Consider the following 10,000-nt stretch of genomic DNA (forward strand, 5'->3'; position numbering starts at 1 on the left):
ATCAACCGTCCTGCATCACGTAATGTGCTGAGCGCCAAGAACCATAATTCATGTTTTAAGGTGAGTGAAACTTCCAATCAAACTCCCCCCCCCCACACACACACACACACACACACACACATAAACCATCGCAACGCAGCTAATCATTCTCGAGCGTATGCAGCGGCGCGAGGGCCGCTAAAAAAAGGCTTACATCATTTGCTTCCCGTATCCGTGCGGTGGTGGTAGTACACTGCCAAGGCGCTTTACACCTTCCACTACCATAAGCAGCCGGTCCCGGTTTCCCTCCCCGGCCGCCCCCGCCCAGGTGACCACCCCCCCCCCCCTTGTTCCATCCATCGACATGGTGGTGCGCGCGCTGCAAATAATAACAACAAGTTGCCCTTGATTGCCGGTCCGGAAAAGTATGATTCTGCGTCTGCGGGCGCCTCCACCGCCATCGTGGTATGTGCCCGCCATCGTGTCCGCGTTCGTGTTCGTGTGTGTGTGCGCGCGTGTGTGTGCTGGCTCTTTTCTTTATTATATTAATGCTGGGGTCTCCCTCTCTCGCTCTCGCTCTCTCTCTCTCTCTCTCTCTGTGCGTCACTGCGACCACGGCCGGTCGCCCTCGTCATTCCGCAACAATTCCGCCGGTTTGGTGGCGCTGTTGGTTGCGAGCTTACCGCAAAGCAGAGCGAAAGTGAGAGCGCCACGCCACGCCACCGCACGCCACGCGCGCCGACCATCGAGAACCGCGTCGTGGAGCGGAAGGGAAAGGCTTCATCGAACGGCGACGGCGTCGTTGGAGCGTCGAAGTCGCACTTTGGTGCGGCCCGCCGTACCGGGGCCAGAGCGAGCGATCACACATTGCCCGCTCGTCCAGATCGGTGGTGGTGCCTTCCACCGTGCCGTGCACACGCTTGCCCTCTGCCCTGCATTCTGGTCAGCAGTGAGTTCAACGCCGTTCGATGCTGCGCTTCGATGCCCGGTGTTCAGTCTTTTCCTCGTTCGGGGTTGGGCGCAGTGGCGGGGATGGAATTCTTTCCCACGGACCACTCACTCACTCACTCACTCAGTCCGCTCCAGGCAAGTACCACACTCCCGGTGGCACGCTCCGATGGTTATGATCGCGTGCTGCTGCAAAAGCTGCAACCTGCAAACCGAGGTGGGAGGTTTGTGCGTTATTGGGAGCGAACTGCAATGACCAAAGCATGACACACACACACACGCAGACACACGCAGCCACAAATAAGGGAAAGGGCATGGGGAGAGAACGGCGGAACGGTGCATTGTGGAAATGTGCACCTGACTGGCAGACGATGGAGTCATTAAAACTGTGAAAACTCCATTCTCGCACACGCCGATGCATCCTCGCACGCGTTACTAATGAGGCCGGCAACTGACTGACTGGCCGCAACCAATTATCAGATCGCCAATCGACGAAAAAAAAGAAAAGAAAAACTAAAGGGAGACGCACGAAACCGAAACCAACTTTTCGCAAAAACCCTCGCCGGTGGCCAATTCTCCCTTCCTCCCTTCCTCCTTCCCTTAAATTTCGCTTTTCGAGCGTTCCAAATTGGGAACGAACGAGTGAAATAAAACCAGAGACCCCCCTCCGGACTCGCAATACATAGTGAGCGATGATGCTTTCTCCTTCCGCATCGCGCACAACATGATTAGCAGCGCCACCACCGATCGAACGATCGGCAATCCGTCAAGCGGAACGATCGACAGCTCAAGGAGCACCGCGGTCGGTCCGACTGCTGCTGCTGCTGCTACTACTGCTTTAATGCCATGCTGCGGTGTGCTGCTGGTTCCGTTCCGTGTCTCGGTTTTTTTTTGGGCAAATTCCGAACCACCCCACCCACCACCCTTCTTGGGTGAACCTTGAACACAAAACCATTAACACCCGGCATTGGTATCGACATCGGCATCGAATCCGTCGTCATCTTTCGCTTTTTGCATTACCCAACAAAAGCGTCGCTCGTTTACAAAATAATAAAAATTAATTAATCCAGATACAAGGGGGGTGTCCCTTCCTCCCTCTCGGGGGCGGGATTGTATCGTCACAGCGATCTATTGCGATCGAATGGCGCCGCACCCGTTAGGCGATCGACGTGCGGATGACGACGATTGGTTTTGGGCGTTCGAGATCGTCTCGTCTCGTCTCGTGTCGTTTCGATTCCGTAACGCTCGATCACTTCCTTGAAAACGGTAATTCATCAATTCGCACCGGCAGCCACTGTCTGAATTCCATCTCTTGGACTAAGCCGCCAGCACCCTCGTCCTCTCCACTTAAAGGCTGTACCAGTTAGAATCTGGCCACAAAGAATAGGTCATATCTCAACAAAGAAATCACGTAAAAAGAAGCGAAAGAAATCTTTTTGTTGACTTGTTTACTGCCTTTTAGGAGTATCTAATGCAAATTATTCGCCTTTATTATATCTTTTTTAAGCTTTTATTTTGATAACATATAAAAATGTATACTGCACAGCACTACAGGACACCTCATTTACAATTCCTTTTGTGTAGACACTCTTCTTTGCACAAATTTCGATGGAACGTTTGATTTTTCGCCCCAAATTCTGATCCCATCCCAAATCATCATCTTACGGGTACATTTATCTGTCTAAATGAATTTAAACCTTCTTGCAGCATTCCGTTTATGATAGGAAAAGTCAAACTTGTCTACTGTTATTTGTTGAAATGCGGTTTTACGTGCGTTCTATCGTCCATCAAAATGTATGGTTTGAATTCGGTCAACAATGGTTGGTACAGCTTCCTTGTGCGGATTTCTACCATCAAGCTAAGTTCTAGCAAAGTTTTTGATTATTTTTTAGCATGATCGCGAATTAGCGATCTCAAACCTTCTTACAAACATATAGTCGACCAGAGTTTTTTTTTAATTAAAGCAAAAAGCTACTAGGATTGTAGAGAACTGTTCGTCTAATATTTGTCCGTAGGATTGGACATTTGGTTCACTTTTTCGGCTGATTTATTTTGCCAGATTCAACGTAAGAGCCCTCCAATAACGTTTGAATATGGTAATTGGAGATTAGTTTGGAAATTTCATTATTTTTTCGATTTTTTCATCATCTAAATCGGGTTATCGTGGAAACTGTGCAGTTTTTTGCTCCATTGGCGATATCTTTTGGCGGTGTGCTGCAATGTTGACAATTTTTTCATCACTTAACAAACAGACTATTACGACTAAAACGCTATCAACAGAATTGCAAAGTAAACCCCCCGACTAGTGGCCAGACTCTGACTGGTACAGGCTTTAGCAGGCGCGTCCATGAACTTCGTGATAATGTGGAGCGCCTCGAGCTCGCCGTTCCGCATTTCGGTTCACGTTCGCACCTTAAAATCCCTTTTATGCTTCAGGCTGTGCGCCGAAGTACTCAACGAAGGCCTCAATCGACCCAAGTCCGAGCCGGTTCGCTCGGTTCGCTCTCTTTGTCCTTCCGCCATGGCACTGCCCGGATCGGTATTTGTGACGGGGTCAGCAAGATCTTGCACCGAACGAAGGAAATCGGAACGGAGCGCTTGGAGCTGCCACCACATTTCCGATGGTCACCAAAACTGGGACGCCGCCTGGACGGCGGATTCGTGGTGCAAAAAGTGCTTCTTTCCATTTTTGCAGTTCAGCAGAACCGCGGATGATCGACCACGCGAGATTACAATGTGGTCACTTAGTAACGGCCACTCCTCGAGGTCAGCGCATAAGAAACGCCAACCAGCTGGTGGCGATGGTGGTGGGTACATACATGCCATGCCATGCCACTGTAGTGGGCCTGAACGATGGCGGTCCTCGATCGATCGATCGATCGATCGGCCGTTTGACGACGGCCACGGCGCCAGTCTTGGAAGTCACTTCGAAGCCACGCAGTAAAATGGAGGCTGACCCAATGGGGTCCTCCGGTAGCAACCATTCCCATTCACCTGCGCGAGCTCGCGTTCGCGGATCGCTCGAGGGACAAAGCAACAATGGAGTCGGTGGCGCGTGATCATACAGACCCCCCCCCCCCCCCCCCACTCCCAGCTATCGTGGGCTCGAACTCCAGAAGCACATTCCCAGGTAGCTGCTGCCTGGAGGGCTACCGGATTTGAGTTAATAATTTTTCAATGAAGAGTCTCCAGCACCTAGCAGGTTTTCGCCCGGGTGGCAGTTGACTCTGAGGGCACCCCTCCCCTTCCGACCCCTAGAGTTTGAACCGAGATCGATTAAACGATCTATCGCTTTGCGCCAGTCCGGCACCGCTTCCTTGTGCGAAAACCGAAGAGCTTTCTAGCTTGGCTCAGAATGTGAGGCAATAGAGGCCCCCGGGCCTGTCCGCGCGTGCATACACACACACACTCCGTAGGTTGCTCGGTTATGCCCACCTGTCTCCCGGTGACTTTCGGAGCGAAGTTCTGCTACTCGTTCGTTCGGTGCTCACTTGGTGCTGCTGCTGATGAAATGTTGCGTCCAGCATTCGTTGCCGAACGGTCCTGTGTCTATTGCACCATCACGCGCGCGGTGGTGGTGGTGGTGGTGGTCACGTCACGGTTTGGCGGATCCGGGGCGAAGGAATTGCAAATCAATCTTACGTGTGACTGTCGATCGACAGACCAGCAGCACTGCACATGCGCGGATGCAATTAAACGCAAACAGTTATTGTTTTCTCGAGTCTGCGAGTCGATCGGTCGTGCAGAGCAGAGCAGAGAGGATATCGGAGCGATCAGCATGTAGCATGTAGCGCTGGCCGCCCGGCTTTCCACAGTTCCCTGTTTCAATTCCACTCAATTAGCACGGATTGACTGGTTCCGTTTATCGCAGGGGAGCGGGGATTCGAGCGCGAAATTAGCGTCTCAATTTGTGTGCCCGCTGACTCCGAGCGCAGTTTGAGACCGTACAATAGAACAGAACAGAACAGAACAGAACAGAACGAATCGAGCGGAGATTCCGTTGTTGCTAGTCGGTATTCGGCGGCTCGGCGGAATGCTGATCGGGAATTATGTCAATATCCGTTACATTGTCCTCGCGCGGCTATTAATAATCATTATCGCATCGCCGGTAAACACCCACCCAGCGCTTAATGCTTACATCGTGCGCGATCTAATCGCTCATTGATACACACTTCCTACCGCGAAACCCACCGGACCCCCCGGGGGGCTGCGGCCAATCTAGGCACCCCTACGCCTTGTAATAACTTTATTGTCCATTCACTTTCGATCTCGCTGGTAACGGTGGCCCTATAGGCCCGCCAGTAGGAATGCCATTCTGTGGATCGCACTTGTGACCGCACGTTGGCACGCGGCCAGTCCCACCGGGGTTCGAACGCAGCTTCCGGAGTGGCCGTTCAAGTGGCACGACGATCCACCTCGGGAGGTTCTTAAAAAATCGAAAGTAAGCCACGGTCGCCGCCGTCGTCGTCGTCGTCGCCATTTGGCTTGTTGGTGCGCGCTTGTGCGCGAGGGTCAGACCTCACACCGTGACACCCGAGCGCCATTGCGAAGGGGCACCAGGGGTTTGCCAGGGGTAGAGTCAGGAAAATTACCGCAATTGTCTTTGACGCGAATGAATTCGATCGATGATTGATCGTGTCCCTTTTTTTTGTCAAAACAGGGTCCGGGTGATGGCGGGCGGCTCCGTGCGGTGGGCGGAAACGATCGAAGAATCGCAGTTTACAAATTGAATTCCTTCGCCACACTTCTCCGAGCTGATCGGTCGCAACAGCAGCTGCTGCAGTCGTTTTTCCTCCCCGGAGTAGAATGTACAGCAGGCGACAGATCGATTGCACAACACCCCGGAGCGGTACGGTTTCCCGACCCCCCTCCTCGGGCACACTAGAACGTTCAAAAGCGTTTTTCTTTCATTCAAACGCTTTTCTTCCAATTCAAAAACGAAGCGAATACATAATGAATCATTGATCTATGTGGTCGGGGCACATCGAATTTACATCGAATCGGCAAACGTAGCCCCCCCAACGGCTCTTCGTCAATACGGTCCTCCCGAGGTGCGGACATCAATCCCAACGACACCGAGTATGGCGTCACGTAGGTAGAGCAGGTTCGTCGCCTGCACACAGCAATCATCGGCCAACGGTTCGAGGATACGCTGCAGATGCTGTTGCGACTGTGACGCACCGTTGTTGCTGCTGGTGGTGGTGGTACGTCCCGCCGTAATCAGCTGCAGTATCGCGAGCGTTATCGAACCGGCCAGTATCAGTTTGTTCGCCTTGAAGCGCCGGAACGAGGTTTCATCTTTGATGGAAGTCTTCAGGCTGGAAATCGAACGGAATCGTCGTCGCGATTATTGGATTGTTTAGAAGAAACCTCCCCGGGGCGGACGGTTACCTGCTGTAAATGGTGCCACGTTCTGCGATCGCTATGCGTAACAGCTTCACACCGGCCCGGGAAATCGTTTCCTTTTGCTGCGTCACCGACACCAACGGTAGGAGGTACTTCTTGGTGAACCGTTCGACCGCACCGAGCAGTAATGATGAACGGAACTGAAAGGCGCTTAGGTTAGATTGCAAACGAAGCCTTTGCCTGGGCCGATACTGACCTCATTCTCCAACAGTTTCATTACTTCAAACTCCACCGACAACATATTGACGTCCGCGGCCGGCATCGTGACGTTGGCCGCCTTTTTCAATGCCCCCAAATCGAGCTTCACCGATGCGTCGATGTATTTGCTGACCACATCCAGTACGGCCACCGTGTAGAGGGGTAGTTGGGCGAGAAACTGCGTCACACTCCGTCCGAGTGCATCCGGAGCGGGCATCGATTGTTTCATCCAGGATTGATAGGCTCGCACCAGCAGCAGCTCCAGGGTATCGATGGCAGAGAATTCGATCGCTGGCGAAAGGTGAAACTGTTTGGCAAGGGATGCCATCGTACGGACCAGTGCCGGCATGACCGTGTCCGTCTGGAGTTCGTGCGACATCCAGTACTGTACGTCGCGCTGGTAGCAGCTCTTCCAATCGCTGGCCGACGCTTCCGATTCGTAGCTTAGGTTCAGCTCGTCATACATCCTAAAAAAAAAATGAAAGTTCAATAAGTGATCGCCACGCCGGTACCGTTCCGGAACCGTTATGCGGCGGACCGAACCCAACAACCGAACCGAGGATCGAACGAGGAACGGTGCAAAAGGGTTTGCGACATTTTAATTATGTTTGCGCCACGGTGGCGACTAATCCGTGCGATCTCCCACTCAGAGTTGTCCCCCTTTGTGAGACCTTTGGCACACTTTGGCACTCGCCTGCCAGCGCCCCTGTGGAATCCAGCATCGTCCCCACCCCTCTTGGGAGTGACATTTAAAGCTCTCGGCTCAAGCGTGGCCACGCAGGACACCCCCGCAGAGTACGGCACTGAGAATGAGACGAAGGGGCAGGTTGGTCAAACACTTCCTGCCCCGGGCCCGACCTCTCCTGGAGCGCAACCGGAGCGCCATCCATCTCTTACGTCATACCGTTACGGGGGAGGCGACCCTCCCCGATGGGAGTAGAGAGAACCGACGAACACCCGGCCCGGCCCGGCATCGTTGATGTAGAAATCGTGTTCCCGCCCCCCCTTCCGCCCGCCTGCGGACGGCGTTAAGGCAAATAAATGATTACCGATCATACCGATTGAGACCCGCTCAGCTGGAGTCCTGGGAACTTGGGTGTTTTAATGTGTTTGTGGCGGTCGATCGGTGTGCCCGAAGTTGAATGAAATCGTTGCCCGTTATGATAATTGTTCACCAATCGGGCACCGCAGTGCAACGGGGGTTAAATCACTTACCCCGGGACCGCAGCATAATTTATTCGAATCTCACCTTGCCACCGCCACACCATTTCCCTCACCCCCCGGCACAATAAAACAAGGCGAGGGCAAAACCGAACAGAACATTGCTGCAAATGAGTCGCATGATTCGCGTGTCAATTTGCCAGCATTCCATCGAATGCGCACCGGGAATTGATCCATTATTGATCGGGTAACAAATTGACCGCGGGCACGATTCGCGATTCCGTGATAGGCGCGCCTGGCTTGGCCGAAGTTCAATCTAAATCCACAACCCGGCACACCCGGGCCACAATCCAGAACCATTTGTTTGTTGCTGACGCAACGGACGGGGACTCGGACTCGGTCAAGCCGGGCAAGGCGTTAATCACGTCAAAACGCTTCCTTGCAACATTCCCTGAACAGTAATAGTAGAAGTAGTAGCGACAGTGGATAGTAGTAAGCTACCTGTTCCCTGCTGTTACCGATAACTCCTGCCCTGATAGCTGCTAGAGAACCCTTAGGCCCCTCCGGCCGCTGCCACCCATTTACCGTTATTATTCGAATCTCGGCGGAGACATTCTGCCGGGATGGTGGTGGTGGTTGTGGCAGGCGCCGGATTACACACAAAGAGAGCGTGACTGGCTGGCGCACGGGGGGCGCCGCAGCCACGCAGGGTTAGTACCGGCCAAGTTCAAATATCAATTAGGCTTTCACATTATGCCCGCTACCTAATACTAATATGATAATGCATGTGTGGTCAGTGGTCAGCTTGGCAGGGAGCGCGTTGTGCACGATGACGGTGACGGTGACGGTATTAAATCACTGACCCGGGTCGCCGCCACGCCGGGTGCGACCACCATTATAAAACGGCGGCCATAATTGAAGGCGACTGGAAGCTGGTCCAGATTCCCTCCCTGGTGGTGCGCGTACCTCGTGCGCTCCGGTTGACCACCGGTGTATTTGAATATCGTCCACGCTCCACCACACACACACACTCGTTGGCGTCGTCGTCGTACGTATCCGGAAGGGCGACTGCGGTTGCTGCTACGGTAGAATCATAAATATTTGCTCGATTAGCGCAATCATTCATTCCTATTTCAATATTTCACTCCCGCTCCAGTGACATAATGAGGGCTATAAATAAGTTGTTGTAATGTTTGGGAAACCACACCACACCCGCGCCGGTCCTCTCGGCCCTTTGGTTGGCGCATTTCACTCGATGCTCGATGGCCGGTGGTGGTTGTTGCGGTTCGCGTTTCGCTAATTTGTTGAAATGCGCGCAACGAATTGGACCCACTCTGTGGAAGCGCGAACTAGGTTGCCAATCTGCCGGGGAAGGGAGCTGCTTACCTCTCTCTCTTTCTCTCTCTCTCTCTCTTTGCGATTTCACTGCCCCCGGCGTGCCGTCGACTTGGCTGTTTGGCTGTCGACGAATTGCACTGCGGCTCGGCTGCGCCGTTCTGCAAAGAGATCACTTACTGATTAACGATCCGCCGCTTCGGTTTCTGCTGCTGCTGCTGCTGCTGGTCGTGAATTCTGTAGCAGACAAACGAGACACGAGATGGAATGGCGTCGAAATTGACGGAAGGTTGTCAGCACGGTAGCACCTGCCCAGGAGAGGAGAGGTAGAGCAGCACCGAGTGCCGATCTCAGTAGGCTCAGGTGCAACGTTCTGACGACAAATGATCACCGTTGCCGGTTCGTTCCGATCCAAGCAGGCTACAAGCAGGTGGATTCGTAACGGTTTTCCAATTCAATCAGAACCGCACGACACCGGTCCGAAACCCGAGGGCGGGAGGGTGGTTGACAAACGGTGTGCCGGTTGTCCACAAAAGAGCGTGTGATGGTGATAAAAAGAAACTTTCGGATTAAGTGAATTACAGGTTCTAATTATCAATATCGGGTTGCGTAATCGGGCGAACGGACAAACAGGTGTATCATTTTATTATCTTGTTTATATCCCCACAGTTACTGGCCGCTAGATCACCGCGTAGTCAAGAAGCTGGTAGAGATAATTGAGATATAAAACCATATAACTACCAGAGAGGATCGATAATCAAACTGAAAACCGAGATTATCCAGCGGCGCTACGTCGGGCGCACGGGGTCTGCATCACGAATGCGTCACGGCGCCATTCACGCGCGCTGCTTACGCAGTGCACACTCGGAACTCGTAAATCTGGTCTGTCGGTGCCGGTAAGGTGAGGAACCAACGCCAACGCAAAGATTATTGCCAATCCGCGCGGGCTACCGCGAGGGGGCGACAGCTCTAC

The 10,000-nt window shown here is 53.1% G+C and overlaps 1 protein-coding gene across 1 annotated transcript; it reads right to left on the reverse strand.

The window, feature by feature from the left end:
- Window positions 1–5,908: 5,908 nt before the first annotated feature.
- LOC125952656 (uncharacterized) lies at window positions 5,909–7,178 on the reverse strand. The gene is made up of 3 exons (XM_049682268.1): window positions 6,530–7,178; window positions 6,319–6,473; window positions 5,909–6,245 (listed from the first exon to the last, which is right to left on the reverse strand). Exons 1-3 carry the CDS (start codon window positions 6,995–6,997, stop codon window positions 5,960–5,962), a joined length of 909 nt encoding a protein of 302 aa, XP_049538225.1. The 5' UTR covers window positions 6,998–7,178; the 3' UTR covers window positions 5,909–5,959.
- Window positions 7,179–10,000: the final 2,822 nt, after the last annotated feature.

The sequence above is a fragment of the Anopheles darlingi genome, chromosome 2 (genome assembly GCF_943734745.1).
Source record: "Anopheles darlingi chromosome 2, idAnoDarlMG_H_01, whole genome shotgun sequence".
Lineage (NCBI taxonomy): Eukaryota > Metazoa > Arthropoda > Insecta > Diptera > Culicidae > Anopheles > Anopheles darlingi.

Coding starts and splice junctions, on each gene's coding strand:
- LOC125952656 (XM_049682268.1), bottom strand. CDS start 6,997: ATGTATGACGAGCTGAACCTAAGCTACGAATCGGAAGCGTCGGCCAGC. Junction 6,474..6,529: donor TGAAACTGTTGGAGAATGAG/GTCAGTATCGGC, acceptor AGCGCCTTTCAG/TTCCGTTCATCATTACTGCT. Junction 6,246..6,318: donor CGTGGCACCATTTACAGCAG/GTAACCGTCCGC, acceptor TTCGATTTCCAG/CCTGAAGACTTCCATCAAAG.